Source organism: Salvelinus sp. IW2-2015, linkage group LG2, assembly GCF_002910315.2.
Source record: "Salvelinus sp. IW2-2015 linkage group LG2, ASM291031v2, whole genome shotgun sequence".
In the NCBI taxonomy this organism is placed as follows: domain Eukaryota; kingdom Metazoa; phylum Chordata; class Actinopteri; order Salmoniformes; family Salmonidae; genus Salvelinus; species Salvelinus sp. IW2-2015.
This window is the reverse complement of record NC_036839.1, coordinates 13,418,740-13,438,427: the sequence shown is the minus strand read 5'-3', so window position 1 is coordinate 13,438,427 and position 19,688 is coordinate 13,418,740. Positions and strand designations below refer to the sequence as shown.

General features: G+C 40.6%; 1 protein-coding gene across 3 annotated transcripts in view; it reads right to left on the bottom strand.

Annotated features, from left to right (window-relative positions):
• The window catches only part of LOC111974664 (sodium-driven chloride bicarbonate exchanger), a 41,492-nt gene extending 25,974 nt beyond the window's left edge, over window positions 1-15,518 (bottom strand). For all 3 annotated transcript variants that reach the window (XM_070447170.1, XM_024002574.2, XM_024002583.2), the window contains exons 1-2: window positions 15,243-15,518; window positions 10,929-10,955 (exon numbers count right to left, since the gene is read on the bottom strand). In XM_070447170.1, the coding sequence (XP_070303271.1) occupies window positions 10,929-10,955; window positions 15,243-15,290 (75 nt within the window). In that variant the 5' untranslated portion in view covers window positions 15,291-15,518. The remainder of the gene's footprint in view (window positions 1-10,928; window positions 10,956-15,242) is intronic.
• Window positions 15,519-19,688: the final 4,170 nt, after the last annotated feature.

Genomic DNA, 19,688 nt, shown 5'->3' with positions numbered 1-19,688 from the left:
GAAGCACAGCGCTGTTTATGACTTTAAGCCTATCAACTCCCGAGATTAGCCTGGCAATACTATAATGTGCCTTAGAACATCCAATAGTCAAAGGTATATGAATACAATGGTATAGAGAGAAAATAGTTGATATTCTTAATAACTACAACCTAAAAGTCTTAACTGGAATATTGAAGACTCATGTTAAAAGGAACCCAGTTTCATACGTTTAATGTTCTGAACAAGGAACTTAAACGTTAAGCTTTCCTTACATGGCAATATTGCACTTTACAGTTTCTTCTCCAACATGTGTTTTTGCTATTTTAAAAATTGAACATGTTTCATTATTTATTTGAGACTAAATAGATTTTTATTTATGTTTATATTAAGATACAAGAAGGTTGTTCATGTGTTATCTCAGTTTGTTGTAATTGTCATTACAAATATATATAAAAATCGTCCGATTAATCGGTATCAGCTTTTTTTGGTCCTCCAATAATCGGTATCGMCATTGAAAAATCATAATCGGTCGACCTCTACCTCCCAGACTCAGGAAAACCCTAGGGGTTTTTCAATCTCGTGAGATACTTTATTCCATCTTATTCTGAAATAGCTTTATAGAATTGACGAAAGGGAGGAGGGGTCACAAAACATTAGAGTGGAGTAAATAATGTGAGGAGGCGTTTGTCAAGCTAATTAAAAGTACCTTTTACATTTTAGACAAAAAACGATTAATGAGTGGGGGGAGGACAGTGGCATACCTGTGAACAGAAGTTATCATGTTTTGTTTTGTCTATAACTTAAAACCTTTTGTTCACCTGGTAAAGTAACGTTAGACAGAAAGAGAAAGCGTATAGTAGTGATTGTAGAGGGAAACAAGTGTTAGAGTAGAAGAGAAATGTACTGGGTAATGGTGATTGAGAGGGCTTCTGAGTTAAAGGAAACAGAGATGTAGATTAATTGGAAAGTAAAAGGGTTTAAGATTTAGCAAAGTGAAAACTAATAAAAAAATGTATTTTCTATTTTAGGAGAGGATGGGCTGTCCCTATCTCTCTCTTTGAAATGTTTCCCAATTGGGAGAACAGTTAGTGAAAATCTGCAGTTTTGGAAAGTATAAACGTACACGATCCGGCCGTAGAGGGAGCTCCCAAATAAGTAAGGCCTGACCATTGGTTTGTTTGTRTTTGTCTACGTTTTACCAAACACACCAGCACACATGGGCACACAACCCACCGGTTATTKATATTTTGTAGTGGTGTTAATACCATGTTTTATTTATTGTGTGSGGTCTTTTTTAATTTGGTTGTAAACTGGGTACGCAGAATGATGGAACTATTTKAAATGGTTTTAAATGGTTTRGGAAGTACAGGGAAAGAAAATACTTAACAGGGCTGACTGACCTCTGACCTCTGTTCTGACTTCCTGGTGAGACCTGATCACCCTCACTAGAAAGACTGGAGACATTGGGTGAGTTTAAAATGGGCTATGTAAACACTATAGTTAGGAAGAAGTTAATAATCTAGCAATATTCCTATGTGTGATTCAGAACACGAAGGAGAGAGAGAGAGCGCTGCCCCTGAATGAGGGACACCTGTCTCTAGTCTATTTTACCATTACCTCATGGGATATAATTATTTCCTTAATGGAGTTATCAAGAGTTGTAATGCTAATTCGATTTTTTATTCGAATTCATTTATTTTTAATTTAACAGGCAGTGTTGTTTTTTTAATTACCGGTCCCCTGTGGCCCTTTGGTAAATATGCAAATTGGTTTTCTTCACATGCCTGCCTATAAAAGGAAGAAATATATTTTGGTAATGGTTGAAAGTTACTCCAAATGGATTGAAGTTTTTCCCACCTCAAGTGATATATGTGTAGTTTTTTCCACACCTCTAGTTTTATATGAAGAAGTGTATTGCTGTTGTTGTGTTGTTTGTTTGTTTTTGTCTTGCTTCAATAACAAATCTCACCAGATTGGGTCTGCTGGATTGTTGGGATTTCTTCCTAAAGGTTAGCTCTCTAACTCCCTGAGCCGGCAAATTTGCAGTGAGATCACCAAGATGATAGGGGAGTAAAAGCCAATTTAGGGAAACCATTTTTAAACTGTGTATTGTTATTCTCTTTGACATTTGTTTTAGAAATCTGTATTAAGAATATTGGTAGTAGTCATAATTTGTCACACAGTAAATCATTTGTCTGGATTTCCTGAATCAGAAATGCCTTAAACTAAACTGTTGTTCTGGTCTGTCCTCTTTGTCCTGGTCTGGTGAAGGTGACCACAGATGGTGTCTAGATGCATGGAAGGGATAATTTGACCAAGAACAGTGTGAACCTCATCCCCCTTTACCAGCTCAAGTAATGGCAAAAATGGTGTTCAATACGGGCCTGTTCTGCACCACTTCTACCGTGAGACCTGAGTCCGAGCCAGCAACCTGTACACAGCATCCAGTAGAAGATATCAACTGCCTTTTCTCTCATGCCATTTCTCTCAGGAGTGRGACATGAGTCCACATGGAGTGAGCATGGAGAGAGATCCCGTCCAAACTTCTCTCYTGTTATTGGTGTACTGGTAGGAAAACGGACAAGACATAATGGACTGTAAACGACAGTGGCGGCATAGGTGAAAGACATTATCAAAGGCCATCCACTTTGAACATGTGGCATTGGAAGGACGAACTGAAACACTATCTGAAGAAGAACGTGAAGAAATGCCAGAAGGATGAGTGCCGGGAGGGAGGGGGTGGTCAACCGTGCCCGTAATTGATTTAGGCTTATCCAACATTGTTTATTTGGGGTATCAGGTTGATTATGGAGGGCTACATACTGCGAAATGTATAGTAATTTAGACTAAGAATCCAATGAGATACCAATCTGTCATTACCATAAGTGATAAGAATAGTTAATCCTGGAAATATAAGATGAATATACTGTTTGTAAATTTACATTCTAACCGTGTCGATGTGTGCTAAGTTGAGGGTCTTGAGTTTAAGTGATAGACTCAACATAAAGCACTGAACACTGTCATTCTAAATGTGGGTTGTATAAAATTGATAGTAGGGGTTTTGTTTTACCATGTTATCAGAATTATAATTTTTAATTCATATGTATTTTCCCCTCATGGTAATGCTTGTTTGATGAAAATGCTTGCAAGTCATTTTGTATTAGGTTGAGACTTAGCCTCAAAAGGGAGGACATGTTGTGGAAAATTACAAAATTAGTCATGCTATCCCGTGTTTCACTGTTTAAAGAATTGTTTCTTGMTATATGCTAGTGTTGTTTTTCTAACCTGATACAAACTTGTCTTTGTGTGACTTAGTCATAAGACTGGGCGTACAGCTAAGATCTGTTTAGGAGCGACCGCAGCATGTGAGATATCCTGTGGTTTTACTATCTGCTGGAAATCAGCCATATGGAAAGTTGGAGCACATTATAGTGTGAACTGTAACAAAACGCAGTTATACGGTTGAGCCCTTGTGATATCAACCTTGGGCTATCTTAATCTGCACAGACAAACCAATCACCTTTTACACTATGTTGCGCCCCTTTTTCCACACATCTGCTAAACTGACACGTAGACAAAAGAGGTTGTACTTTTTCTATAAAAGCTGAGATCCAACTATGTTCATTGAGCTTTCAACTCTGAACTATTCTTAGTAATGGTTGAATACTTAATTTTTGCAAATCTTATAATAAAATTGTTGTTTGAAAGAATCTAACCACAGAAGTCCAAGGGCTGTTCAGGAGAACTAACGGTAATAACCTCATTACTGACAATGAGTTACTACTGGCTGATAAGGATGTACAAAACTCTAAACTGATAACACTTGTAATAGGGGGCGCAACTTTCACTGGGGATGGGAAGGTCATGTCCCCCACCACCTACATTCTGAAATTGCATTTTTGTACCCCCAGGTTTTATCATTGCAATGTGATAAAAAAAGTGGCAACGGTGTGCTTTAGGACCATGCGAGCGATCGGATAGGCTGTTTGGAGTGATCAGCCGGCTGGATTTAGGTCCGCTCGGACACCACAGAGCGGGCTGACAGGCTGTGTGAAGGCAAATCTTCTGAAAGACTGGATGGAACAGCACGGGAGAGTTGAGCATAGTTCAATGTGCATGTGTTGCACTCTTATACCGAGTTGTAAAAGCAAGCAGAGCAAAAACTGGCTACTCTTTAGTTGACTAATGTAGCTGGCAAGGTACAGTAACTGCTGTTTAACTTAACAGAAAAAAACGAAACTAGTTTTTATTCGCAGTGCTGAGCTAGTATTGTAACTGACATGTAATGTTAGCTAATGTTTTATCCCCTCTCGACTGAGGTGAATGAATAAACTAGCTATGTTAGCTAGTAGCTGATGTTACACCAGCCAGGTCAGTTCTAGCCTCTAGTTATCAATCAGATAGTAATAATAGCCACCTCATATCGCTAACGAACAGCTATTGTTTGTATGGAAATGTTTTGTAGCCTTTTTTTGTCCTGTTTTGGAAGTAAATACATTTGGCTAGCTTTCCCCAGTTGATGTACCGTTAGAGGAAGAGCTGGCCAAAGGTTGGCTAACGTTAGCTATGATTTTTGCCTCAATCTCACTAGACCTGAATCCAACGATGAAACTGTCAGTCAAACAATTTAATGTGAGTTTTATTAGTCAGTATGGCAATGTAACGTTATTGATCTGTCAGTTTCCCTAGCTAATTCCCTACTTTTCACACTGACACAGTAATAAACAYCTCTAACATTACAGGCTTCACTGTCATGGTGCACAGCAGAGGTCTGCGTGGACCGATTTCTTCATCCCGCTCCCGCTGGCTTTCTGTCTGACTCACCTGCTACCCCAAGAACTGGTCCCAAACCCAACCGCAATCCCACAATGTTATTTTAGGCATATGTGACGCAGCTCACTTGCCAGCTAAGGTCCTAGCAATTTTGCACCCTATAGGCAATATCAAAAGCACATAAATAACTTAAGAAATAAGTTAAATTACCAGAGATTCTCACATCAGCCTTWTACTGTATTACTGGGCTATATCAGTCAATATGCTAGATGTAGTTTGAAGGGAGCAGAGTACTTACATTTCCTTGGAAAGATAACTTCCCTGTGCTTCTCCGCCCTTGCATAGGCTATAGGCTACTCTATTTAATTGACACGCACACCTGATTTCGCAGGTATGGCTACTGAACTGGAAGCAGCAAGAATGATGACAGCAACACTTGCAAKATTTTGCATAGGACTATAGAATAAAGCCTACRTTTCAGGAGGAAGATTTGCAAGCAGAGACAAATAAATGGGTAATCAATACTTACTGCGTGCAAGTAAAAAGAGCTCTACAGCACTATTAGTCCTATGAGATTAACTGTATGGAGGATTTTCTGTTTTTGTGTGTTAATGTATATTTGAGGTGTATGTGTGTTTTTTTGTGTGTTTTTTTCCAAACCTTTCCCTTGGGAATGAAAAAAATTAAAGGTGCGAACTGGGAAGAAAATTGTGTTGGGAGAGAGTCGAGTTATTGACTAGACTGGTGGGGGTCGGGCGTGCAGGCGGCTCAGGCTGGCTGGTCGGTTATGTCTGAAATGTTATAGAGAGAATGTCTTAATAAAGACAATCAAAKGTGTTTGCCTTTTCTTAAGCATTGTTCATTGCTATTGGTTAAAGGTGCAACACAATATTTATTATTGAATTATCTTTGATCTAGTTCAGTCTTATTAATCACTTAAACATATTTAATAATGATATCTTACCTAGTTTGATGACTGTGGGTATTTTTGCTTACTTTTTGTTCTAAATGGAGATGGCATATTCGATTGTGTAAAAATACAGGAAATAAGAATTAGATGCCCCAAAAAATTGGAGACCCCCAGAACCCACGCCAGGTTATGTCGTCCCCACCCCACTTCTAAAACCAAGGTGGCGCCCTTGCTTGTAATGCCCCCTATCTTATGTTCAGAACCTTTGATTGTGCATTCATTGGAGTTTCACACATCTTTCACCCCCCTCAGTCATGCAAAATCAAAGTTTTCTGTGAAATACCATTTTGTTTAGGTACCAATACATCAGATAATGATAGGCTCACCATTTAGTCATTGAAATGCCATTTGATCCAATAGAAAAAAATACAAGATAGAAAACTAAAAACTGTTCTTTTTGAAGTCCTGGTTAGAAAGAATAGTAGATTGTAAATACCACTTTCCATACAGTATTGGACTATAATTTCACATGCACCATTTACATTTTTTAAAATTGTATCTAACGGCAGGTTGTGAGCATGTTGAGAAATATYTCAGTTTTAAAGTTGAATTATCCTTATAAAGTACAAATCATCAGAAATAGGGGTATTGTAAAGCACTTGGCTATTATAAAAACGTAGCACGGTGTGTTATGCCATTTCTGTCCCGTGCAACATTGTACAAGATCTCCCTTTCTACTAATACAATATTGCCTGTCTCTCTGCTTGAAATTCATCAGCTTACAGTGTATCAATGAAATTGAAATAATGACTGGAATATTGTTATATACAACCCAGGTATTTCAGCTGTGCATTGTACACTACACTATAATTGTACACTACASATAGACTCTATTCACTTTGTCCTATTGAAGCACACTGGCAGAGGGAAAATGTTGATGTACTGTAGTATTTACAACCACATCCATATATGATTTGGTTTTACCTTCCAACATAAATTGAAGTCAAATTAATAGATGTATGAGGTAAAAATATAGAAATTGACAATGTTCAGCACCTTTTCTTTTGTATGTGGTGAATTTACAAAACTCCAAACTGGTAACACGTGTAATGCAGCCAGTCTTATATTSAAAACATTTCATTGTGCATTCATTGTGTTTGTAGACATCCTTCACCACACAACCATTAATCCAAAATATGAATTTACTGTGAAATATAATGAGTCCATTGGTTTAATCACCAAAACACAACATAATGATATCTTCTCAATTTAGTTATTTTAACAACGAGTTAATCCAATAGCAAAACATCTAAGATACATGTTTCAAAATTGWGCTTTAAATGTAGTATGCMACAGTASTGTAAATTGCGGGTCYTATGCTCATGGGGATGGCAATCGTACATCATCCACCTGTAATGTKATCTTGTATTGTATTTTCTTATGCTTATGTATTGTAGTGGTACCTTACGTGGCTCAGTTCACAAGAGCATGGCACTAGCAACACCAGATTTGTGGGTTTGATTCCCACTGGGGTCACATACCAAAATGTGTGGACTGTTGTCACTTTGGATAAAGGTGTCTGCTATGTAAATGGCATATATTACAGTAWTACAGTACTGTATTGMCCAATGCAATTTTAGTAAAGCAGTGTGTATAGGTTTACCAAACATTTAAGTGATCATCAATTAAGTGCAATCGGATTAACTAATYGTAAGATYTATTMTAACAAAAGAGAAGAGAATCATATCAAAAGTAATGAGAGCACTGCATTGTGAAAGGCAATTACTTTATATGAACATATATTGCAATGTGAAACATGTATTTTCTAGATGAAAAAGTGACTATGATTTTGTGTGTTGTACTTAGTCAATTGAAAATGTGCTTAGAGTTTTGAAACAAGCCATTTTGAATTTCTGTTTTGAGTTMTGTATTAGGAGTTGTAAAAATGTGCCACATACTTGTGAAAATTGGACCAGTYATTGAAAAAAACTGTACTCAATAAACTGAAGCCAATTTAACAAGTTATACTACATACACTTGAAATACATTCATAGAAATTGCTTGACATTTTTAAATAGAAGAATTTGACATAAAGCACCATGTACGCAGTACAAATATTTAGAAACATTGCCAAGAATTAGCATCTTGTACAGAACGTGTACACTAAGAATGATGAAATCAGCTTTATTTTGATGCTGTTCACTAAGATGGTCGGAAACTCAGATGAAATCTACTTTTTTAGTGACAAAAATAAGTCGATTTTTGTCTAAGGTATAAGCCAAACAAAGTGGGGGAAAACCTTGCTGGCATCAAAAAGCTACATTTAGCTTAGAAGACAGCAGTACTGTAATTCTCTGATTCTTCAGTCAGGGCTATGCCCTCTCACACAAAACATTGTGGGATGATGATGATGATGTCATGTGTGTGAATGGGTGGAGGGACAGCGTAATGACAAAAACGCACAGATCAAGTACCTTTGACCAGGGCCCAGTATTTCTTTAACTTTATGGTTTGTCTTGCCACATGCTTAACTGAAACCTGTTTTGGACATCAGAAGCTCTGGTCCAGGACGTTTACGCACAGCTTGCTGGTGCTGAACCTTCTTGTAGAAGAAGGAGGRTCAGCATCAGCAAGCCGCACGTCAACGCCCTGGACCAGAGCTAGGACACCAGYGCCTATTTGGATGAAGAAGGACACTGCTGTCCGTCCACAGCTGCAGTGGCACATGGGTCAGACTCCATGGCCAAGACCCAGGATGATAATCTGAATGCTAATACACTGGAGAGGGATCAAAGTCTGTGCAGGGCTACAGGATTAAAGTACAACACTGTACATTTTGTTTAGCGATACATTACATTGGCATACATTAAAATGAGCTGTTACTGTATTCTGTTACTGCTTCCCGAAGTGTGTTTATGTTTTGTCGTGTGTAGCATTCTTTGCTGCCTGTAGGCCAATMCATATGTTGTTGTGCGTGTAAAGAGTTAAAGTAGTGTAAAACTGTTTTAGGGTTAATCTACTGTTCTCCAGAAGCAATGGCTTGTGACCTATTTTCCCTATCTAGAACACCTCTCAGCGTGGGGTTTCTGACTAGCCTGGTGAGCTATATCCAAAACTCCTAATGAGAATGACATAAGTGCATAGAAGCCTGACATACTGTAGGAATGACTAACAAGAGAAAAAAGGTGACCAAAGATCGGTAGGCTACAATGCATGTCCTGAACAACAGTGGTGAAAATAGGGAGTGTGATGATGATGAATAGTGTTGGCCTAGCTCACACTGTTTGAGTGGTGTACGCTCCAAGCAAAGCCATCTTTAAGAGCAGAGGACTGGAGGATTGCTGGGGGCAGCCAAAGTGATTTCATTGGATGAGGGGTCTGATCCCTGCAGATGGCAATGGTCACTATGGCAGCATCAGCACCAGGCCAGCAGCATCATAATGATGACAACAACACTGTGCTCAGATGAGCTCAGCTTGGCATAGAACACAACTTACATAGTACAGCGAATACAGTCTTGTTCAAATTCCATTCACTTTTCCCCAACAAAGTTGGCACATCTCAAAGACATCCAGGGGACAGAGACCCTATATGCTTTGTAATACAAAATGGTAAGCAGGCGTTTGCCTTTGCTGGTGCAGAGTAAACATGAGTGCACTTATCTCCTTTCCTGCATCCCAGGAATCAATGGCTGACACAGCAGGACAGGCTCTCTCCTCTCTCCGTTCCCCTCTCTCCTCTCTCTTCTCTCTCCACTTTCCACTCTCCTCTCTCTTCTCTTCGCTCTTTCCTCTCTCTCTCCTCTCTCCACTCTCCACTCTCATCTCTCCCATCTCCTCTCTCCCCTCTCTTCTCTCCTCTCTCCTCTTTCCTTATTCCTCGCTCTTCTCTCCTCTCTTCTCTCCTTTCTCCTCTCTGCTCTCCCCAAATTCCTTTCTCTCTTCTCTCCTCTCTCTTCTCTGCCACCTGTCCTCTACTGTATCGCTCTCCTACCTCCTCCTATCTCTCAGAGTTAACATTGTACGCTTACATACAATGTTAACTCTGCCATTAAACTAAAGCCATTCAAATAGTGTGTCCTTGTGTTAACTTTGCCCTTTAACAGGTCATTAAAGAACAGGATACTGCATGCATGATGAAGTCAAGCTGTTTGACATTGAGGTGTACAGATATTTCCAAAAAGGCTATCAGCAGCACCAACAAACACCAGCATCAAACACACATCCTTTAACCTTAGATAACCTTAAGAACACCTGGAGATGAAAAAAAAKTCCCAAACACAGAGCAGAGAACAGAGCATAGTTATACCTTTACAGAGTAAACAGAGCACAGGCATACCTTTAAAGAATAAAAGCGACTGTTGGGATCCAAGCCTCCAGCAGAATGCATGACCTTTCCTCTTGTAGTTAAGAGTGCTGCTGAGCCGAAGAGAGGAGGCTGAGCCGAGCTGAGCTCCGTAGCACCAGCGTGCCTCTGCTGCCGGGACAGGCACACACGCGGCTAAGCAATCTACCCTCTCAACATGCCAGGAAGCGACTTACAAACGCACCACTCGCTGCCTCTGTTGATTCAGCCATTTATCCACCAATCCTGCATGAGATTACAGTAGTGACATCACTGGTGTCCAGCCTCTTATCTAAGAGGGAGCTAGCTGGTGCTAAGCCACTGTGTTTCCCTCTTTTMTATGGCTTTCAGTGTATAGCCCCTGTAGCAGCAGCTTGCCATCGCTGCACTGCTCCATACCACACCGCAGAGCACAGAGCATCGCCTTGCGCCTCCCCTGGGGCTGCTGGGAGAGTTCCCAGTATCTGCAGCATGACCTGTCAGCTCAGCCACTCTGGCCTGACCTTGCTCTCTCTCTCTCTCTCTCTCTCTCTCTCTCTCTCTCTCTCTATCTCGTCTTCTCTCTCTCTCTCTCTCTTCTCTCTCTCTCTCTCTCTCTCTCTCTCTCTCTCTCTCTCTCTTTCTCTCTCTCTCTTTCTTCTCTCTCTCTCTCTCCTCTCTCTCTCTCGTCTCTCTCTCTCTCTCTCTCTCTCTCTCTCTCTCTCTCTCTCTCTCTCTTCTCTCTCTCTCCTTCTCTTCCTCTCTCTCTCTCTATGCTGATTGGAGCTCAGGTAAGCCATGGGGCAAAACAAAAGATGGAAAGCCATCTCACCAATGTAGCCAACTAAAACCCTTCTATTGTAGTCACACTGGGATTTTCTTTGATAGAGAGACCGGTGAACATTTTCAAGCACTTTAAAAGTAAATCAGAGGGCTAACTTACCACACTTCTGCGTCCAGGAGTTGACACCTGAAAAGACAATATTGTCATTATCAGCATTTTTTTAGGCAAGCAAGACCATGGTATGAAACCTAACACCTTCAAAKGCAACTTAGTAACCTGTGCAAGGCAGAAGCTGTCCTGCTTTCCTTAAGTCTTGCATATGCGTCCCAAATGGCACCCTATTCCCTAATCCATATTGCAGAGCCCTGGTCAAAAGTAGTGCACTATAAAGTAATAGGGTGTAGGGTTGGTTGGTATCCATATTTTATACCGTCACAACGTTTCTGTACCATACCAGGGTATAAGGTATTACCAGAAGTGCACACAAGGGGCGCTATAAAACGAATTAAACAAACATTTAGAAAACAGGGATCTTGATCCAGGAGGGGGTTGAATATCTCTGCTGTAACCACGAAGCTTGATCTTTGACATGTAACCACTTAGCTAGCAAGTTAGCCAACCAAATGCATAGCTGGAGCCCTGAGCTGGATATAATTTACTTGACACATCTTAGATTTCTTATAGTTATACTTAATTTATGGTTATAAGTAGTGGTGTAGCACGAACCCCCGCGGTATTGAAAATAATACCGTCGGTATTTCAAAATACCCCGGTATGAACAGTATATCGCCCAAGCCTAATAGGGTGTAATGTGGGATGCAGCCTGGTATTCAAAGAGGCTTTTGGAGGCAAAGATCTCCACAAATGTATGCCATATGGTTCACCTGTGGTTCATCAATCAAATCCGTTTGAGCCACCGGGTCTTCTCAGCAGGATTGAGGACAGCGAGTGAATTACTATAGGKCAAATATTTGCCAAGGGGGAGCCCGGCATATAGATAGCTTGGAGCAACTACTGGACTAGAACATAATGAAAGAATATCCAATATATATGATGATGATGCCTCTGAATATGAGTCTTATATACAGTATATGAATGCAATGAATGCAGCGAAGCCGTGTGTGCATATTTCTTTACACTCCACTAACATGTTATGTAGAAAAGGATTATGGTCTCATTACAGGAAACCTWTGAAGACGCAGGCCCAGTGCAGTCAAAATGCTGTCTTTCCTGTGTTTTGTATCATATTGTACAGCTGATGAAACTAACACTGTAAAAGTGTGAAGYAATTTGATCAATGTTAGCTGCTGGTTGAAAATACAATCTACACAGGACCTTCTGATTAGCAGAGGTGCGTTCAGTTCACTTGAACGTTTGCTACTCTGCGGTACGGTTTGTACTGAACAACACGTTTCCCAAAAACGTTCTTGTACGTTCTAAAAAATGTAAAGTCTATTTAATAGACTTTGAGGTACGTTTGCTCCTGATTGTTGGGTATGGCGAGGTGTGGCTTGAAGCAATGAGTGACGTATTTAAAGGGAAATGGCCATGCTGACAGTGTTCCCCAACCCCCAACACCTCCCAGTTTTTCAACTGGTCGTTCAGTACAGCACCGTTTCCATTCAATGTAATGTTCCAGAATGTTAAAACATACTGAACGCAGCCCAGGTTTTGGATGGGTTGAGTTTTGGRTTGCCTGGTGACATCACTAGGCGGTATACTGTAAGTTAATATAGAACAATAACAAAGCTAGTTCAAAATCTTTCTGCCAATAACAGCTACTTTCAGATTACATATCCCTCCCCACTCAGACCAGACAGTCCTAGTTTTGAGAAATAMTTTTTGTTGTTGCTAAAAGGCWATTTTTGTTTATTTTTGACCATTGTAATGGAAAACTATTAAAGTACGGTATTTAAATGTAACCCAGAAATGATTTGATTTTGAGATATTTTTTTAAAGGCTGCATTGGACCTTTAAGTTGTCATTTCCATTAATTGTTTGTATGTTCCTTATAAGTGTTTTATGTCTCTCTTTTTGTTGTGGATTTTTCTGAAATTTATGTGAACAACAGACAATCAAGTATACATAATATAATCTAAATCAAATTACTGATGATTGAAGTGTGTGATAAGTGTGTGAGGTGATTTAAAATTAGCTCATCAAATCACATTTTGCGCACAGAGATGAATCAGGAAAATAGTGCTGTAGGCAGAAGAGATAACTCATCATTGCACATGGCTCTCAACAACCTAGATAGCATTCTGATTCACAACCACTCTAATTAAGGGGGTGTAACATAGGTACAAGACAGTATTAAGCACAGGATCAGAACAGACTCATCCACCTGTCAGTCACCACACCAGTCAATGCAGATAGAAGATTGTATTTTGGGGGTTATACAAAAAGCTGCTTTACTGTCAACAGCAAATGGATAATGAAAACAAATCTCTTTGGAAGTGATTATAGCAGCACAGATGCCGGTAGTGCATAAACATTTTTGTTTTTAATTTAATCTGGACTAGTTTGCAAAATGTTCATTGCATCCTTCCTTCCAAATCAAATCAAACATCATTTGTCACATGCTTTGTAAACAACAGGTGTAGACTACCATGGAGATGTTTACTTTTGGGCCCTTCCCAACAGTGCAGAGAGAAAGAAAATAGAGAAATAATAMAAAAGTAAAACACGTAATAATAAAAGTAATAATAAATACACAATGAGTAGCGATAACTTGGCTATATACCAGTACCGAGTCGATGTGTAAGGTAAGTGAGGTAGATATGTAGATATAACTAGGAATAAAGTGACTAGTCAACAGGACAGATACTAAACAGAAGCAGCAGTGTATGTGATGAATCAAAAAAAGTTTGTGCAAAAAGGGTCAATGCAGATAGACCAGGTAGCTATTTGGTTAACTAATTAACTAACTACTTAGCAGTCTAATGGTTTGGGGTTAGAAGCTGTTCAGGGTCCTGTTGGTTCCAGGTGCATCGGTACCGTTTGCCGTGCGGTAGCAGAGCGGACAGTCTATGAAAAGGGTGGCTGGAGTCTTTGACAATTTTTAGGTCCGTCCTCTGACACAGCCTGGTATAGAGGTCCTGAATGGCAGGGCAAGGAGCTCGGCCTGTCCTGGGCCGTATGCACTGCCCTCTGTAGCGCCTTGCGGTCGGATGCTAAGCAATTCCACAAGCACTCGCAGACATGCTAAACTGAGGTTGACATCAGAGGCCCGTGCAGTTGCTGGATATTCCCTTAGGAAGCCCATCACCCCCCAATGCAGCCAACCCAAATACTGTCCCAGTTCTATGCAGTGCAAGATATAAGCAATACGCTATATGCTACAAGCTATAACTTTGCCCACAAGCAATTATTGAATACAATGTTCAGCCTCGTTACAGACACCCATGGTCCTGTGATCCCTGGTGAAAATTAGTGCACTGTGAAGGGAATAGGCTGTCATTTGGGATGTACCCAACTTGTCTGATCACTTAACTCAAGGCTCTCTGATCGTTAGCAGGGCACTTGGCAGGCACCCTGAGACTATCCACAAATATATCATTAAGCAACCTCATAGATCAATCAGGCTTATGAGTTCATAGGTTGCACTAATGTGTCTGTGAATTGGTGAATCGGTGAATGGCCGTGTAAACATCCAGTACAATCTATTTCCCTGGGTTCATATACAGTACTACATGACCTTGGTGCATGGGGTCACCACTGGTTTGACCAAATTAAAATCAAATGTCATCTGCCAGAGAAGAAGCACTTACTAACAATAATTAGGAAATTAATGAAATGTGTATAGGCCTGCAATGGTAAGCTACACTCTTCAGTCACAGAAAGTCCGCTTTTTTATTCAGATTCASTCATTTATTTATGAGCAATATGTTTATATTCATATTTTATAACCCAGTGGTATAATTGGTCCTGTTTGACTCACCAAATCCTTGTGCAAGGAATTTCCTCCTAGAAGAAAATGAAGAATTCTGTTCTATTATATTCTACATAACACGAGTCTACAGACTATTGACGAAAAGAGACCTCTATCTAAATGCACTGATATTATAATGAAAAAATGTGAAGCCTATAATAGAATGTCTTCGTAACATCAATCAAAGCTGTCCAAAATATTTCCTTGACCAAAATTGCATTTCACAGTTATGCATAGGTTAGAACGCTTGGTGTGTGAAAAGAATATGGCATATTTTATGCTACTGCAGGTGGTTGATATAACCACTGTAGCAGGTTTTAAAAATGATACCGGCTTTCCTGTTTATCTAATTGTATCAATGTCTGTGGTGATATCGGCTGTGACGCTGTAGTACATTCCACATGCTACTTGTCATCATCTAAATCACTTTCACCGCCAAAATTTCTGGATCATAAAAATGCACGCGGGATGTAGTCAATGTGCGCCACAAAGAAAATAACGTCCGCTGAGAGCAGTGCGATGGGGGGTGAGTGGCTCCTTACCGTTGGCAGTAGCGGCTCCATTTGAGCTCCTTGGTCCTTGATGTCCATGTTCTGTTGCGTGAACAATAATGGATCCGTGTGTATGGAATGGTGGTAGTCAACTGTTCTTTTCACTATTTCTGTCGGGTCTGAAAAGTGCGGTGCAGAAGAACCACGAATTGACAAGCTATGGTCACATGTTTAGCAGTCGTGAAGCCCTGCRAGATAATTATTCCTCACAGAGGCGCAGCTTATATTATATCCATGCTAACAAACCATGAGCATCCCTTCTGCTTTGTCGTGATGCGGCAGAATAGATTATCGGGGCCCTTCTCTCACCCATGATGTTGGTAGGCTACCTCTTGAACGGATGATGTTGGTAGGCTACCGTATCTCATTTAAGTTTTTTGTGATAACAAAATTACAATTCTAAAGAACAAAACAGATTCAAAACAGGAGACAAACTTTACACAACTCTGACTCAAACTACAGTACTAGGCTAGAAACCAGAGCATATAATGTCATTTTAAATGTCCATGTCTTTCAAAAGTCAAGTTTATTTTAAYTGTATTCGTTTTATTTATTCAAATGTGTAATGGGTAGTGTATTAAGGATAGATGTGAATGCATGGCAGTAAATGTGTGGCTGAGAAAAAAGTCCATCTACACATAACATATTCTGCCCCCTCTTGGCTGGTCAAATGCAATGCTCAGGTCATAGGTCATGATAATGTCTCACTTTCCCTAGTCCCCTCCTCTAGAAAGCAGCATGCCCTATTTCCACAACAACTGTTGCTTCTCCAAGCCCTTACAGACCATATACAGTCCAACTCTGAACATTTATCCATCTCACAACCAGCAGCTCCCCCTGTGCACTCGCTCACTCACCACAGAGATCAGGGCCCATCCTCATAAACTGTCTCAGATTAGGAGTGGATCAAAATGGATTAGGATCTCATGGACAGGCCTTGGAGGTTACCAAGATAGGACATCACACTACTCAGACTGGTCACACCTGACCATTACTAGGCAATGATCCCGTCATCCAAATTCAGAGTCCGACTTGGCCTTGGTTCGAAAGCATGGCAGCAGCTCTCCTTTGACTCTCAGCATCAAAGGGGGAGCCCACGTWGCCCTCCATTAGGTTTCAGCTGTGCTCCAGTCTAAACAACACATCTCTTATGCCCGGRGCCAGTCCCATGTCCTCACCATCCACCTCAAACATCATCACTCCTTTCCTCTGGGCACAYTACCTGCTGCTATTCATCATATAAAATATATCAAGTCATAGAATCGTTCAGTCAACTGGCAGAATTGATGTTGTTTTGACTGATTCATCTGAACTATTGTTCATTCTCATAAAGCATAGTTTTGGGAAAGTATTTGATGCCCTCTGGTGTATACAAATGGAATGGCATCAATGAGACACAGCTATTGAAGCAGTATTTGCCTTTAGACCAGAATATTGGTCACTAATGATTGTGGAAAYTAATACTGCATTTGAGAATGCCTTGCATAGCTTAATAGTCTTCATATATCTAAATCATCATGACGTACAGTACCAGTCAAAAGTTTGGACACACCTACTCATTCCAGGGTTTTTCTTTATTTTTACTAKTTTCTACTTTACTACTTTACTACTTTCTACATTGTAGAATAATAGTGAAGACATCGAAACTGTGAAATAACCCGTATGGAATCATGTAGTAACCAAAAAAGTGTTAAACAAATCAAAATATYTTTSAGATTCTTCAAAGTAGCCACCCTTTGCCWTGATGACAGCGTTGCACACTCTTGGCATTCWCTCYACCAGCTTCATGAGTTAGTCACCTGGTATGCATTTCAATGAACAGGTGTGCCTTGTTAAAAGTTAATTMGTGGAATTTCTTTACTTCTTAATGRGTTTGAGCCAATCAATGTGTTGTGACAAGTAGGGGTGGTATACAGAAGATAGCCCTATTTGCTATAAGACCAAGTCCATTTTATGGCAAGAACAGCTCAAATAAGCAAAGAGAAACGACAGTCCATCATTACTTTGAGACATGAAATGTCAGTCAATCCGGGAATGTCAAGAACTTTGCAAGTTTCTTCAAGTGCAGTCGCAAAAATTATCAAGCYCTATGATGAAACTGGCTCTCTTGAGGACTGCCACAGGAAAGGAAGACCCAGAGTTACCTCTGCTGCAGAGGATAAGTTCAGTAGAGTTACCAACCTCAGAAATTGCAGCTAAAATAAATGCATCAAAATCTCACCATCAACTGAGTGAATCAGGTCTTCATGGACGAATTGCTGCAAAGAAACAACTACTAAAGGACACCAATAAGAAGAAGAGACTTGCTTGGGCCAAGAAACATGAGGAATGGACATTAGACCGGTGGAAATCTGTCCTTTGGTCTGATGAGTCCAAATTTGAGATTTTTGGTTCCAACCACCGTGTCTTTGTGAGACGCAGAGTAGGTGAACGGATGACCTCCGCATGTGTAATTCCCACCGTGAAGCATGGAGGAGGAGGTGTGATGGTGTGGGGGTGCTTTGCTGGTGACATTTATTTATAATTCAAGGCACTCTTAACCAGCATGGCTACCACAGCATTCTGCAGGGATACACCATCCAATCTGGTTAGCACTTAGTGGGACTATAATTTGTTTTTCAACAGAACAATGACCCAACACACCTCCAGGCTGTGTAAGGGCTATTTGACCAAGAAGGAGAGTGATGGAGTGCTGCATCAGATGACCTGGCCTCCACAATCACCCGACTTCAACCCAATTGAGATGGTTTGGGATGAGTTGGACCGCAGAGTGAAGGAAAAGCAGCCAACAAGTGCTCAGCTCATGTGGGAACTCCTTCAAGACTGTTGGAAAAGCCTTCCAGGTGAAGCTGGTTGAGAGAATGCCAAGAGTGTGCAAAGCTGTCATCAAGTCAAAGGGTGGCTACTTTGAAGAACCTCAAATATAAAATATATTTTGATATGTTTAACACTTTTTTGGTTACTACATGATTCCATATGTGTTATTTCATAGTGTTGATGTCTTCACTATTATTCTACAATGTAGAAAATAGTAAAAATAAAGAAAAACCATTGAATGAGTAGGTGTGTCCAAACTTTTGACTGGTACTGTACGTCATGATGATTTAGATATATGAAGACTATTTAGCTATGCAAGGCATTCTCAAATGCAGTATTACTTTCCACAATGTTGACTGGTAGTGAATGTTTGTATTGTCTACCTAAAAGACAATAAACAATAAAATACGCAATTTAACATGATAGCCACAAGATGTCAGTGGTGCAGATACTGTATAGGCCTACKGGTCCTGAGTAACAGAGGGGGGCTCAGAACCCCCCAATGAGACATGAGCTCCCCTAAATGCAACAAAAGTCCAACTTTAGGGGYGTCTCTAATTTAATCATTCTCCAATTTGTTTAAAAGGCAATGTTGCACTGATACAGTGGTAAATATGAAAATTAAACCTTATTTCAAATGAAACGAACACCCCCAGCTCTATGTCATGGTTTAAACCAGTGACGTTTGGTTCAGGTTGTTTCAATTGCATTCATCTCACTGCCCCGCCTGTCTGCCTCTCTCTCTGTCTGTCTTGAGTTTTCGCTAGCAAACTTGCAACATTGTATCAATTGGGTGGGAGGGGGGGTCTTGCCATAGATCCGGCATTTACAAAATTACACTGATTGGCCCAAGGTGGGAGCTATAGTAATTAACTGAAATGTGTTAGTCACATGCAATATGTAAATTTGTCGCTGGGGGGGGGGGGGGGGGGGGTGGGGGGGGGGGGGGGGGGGGGGGGGGGGGGGGTTGGGGGGGGGGTGGGGGGGGGGGGGGGGAGGGGGGGGGGGTGGGGGGGGGGGGGGGGGGGGGGGGGGGGGGGGGGGGGGGGGCTCTGTATGGGGGATGACATGTTAAATGTTGTTGCCTTGTTTCAACTGGGCCTCACAGTTTCCAGCTCAGGACAAGACAGCTATATGTTTCGCCTATTTCAGCCCCCTTTCAGGTGTCCCGAATTTTCTTTGTGCAAAAATGTATCAATTTGTCAGCAAGACGCATTCATTAATTCAGCTACAAGAGTGTAGTTCTAATGACAATCACTGAATGTCATTACAAGTTTCGGTGTTTTGTAACAGATGTCTCTTTCCATTCATCCAATGGCTGATGTACTGCTTGGATGCTGATTATTTTGAGTAGACAAATGTATGCAGGTAGCCTACTTTTTGAAGTGATTTGTTAGACAATCAGATGAGAACATTTGACTGGTTGTGTTCATACCACAATAGGTCAAACATGTTTACATTAAAATACATGTCCTAACTATTAGCACATAAATATGTAATATGAACTCACGTGGAAAAAAATGTGACCACTGAATGTCACTATAATTCGCACTTGGCCCGTCCCTGAATGGCTTGCATAGCCTAGCCCTATATCTTTATGATCGGTGGATCTGTGAGGAT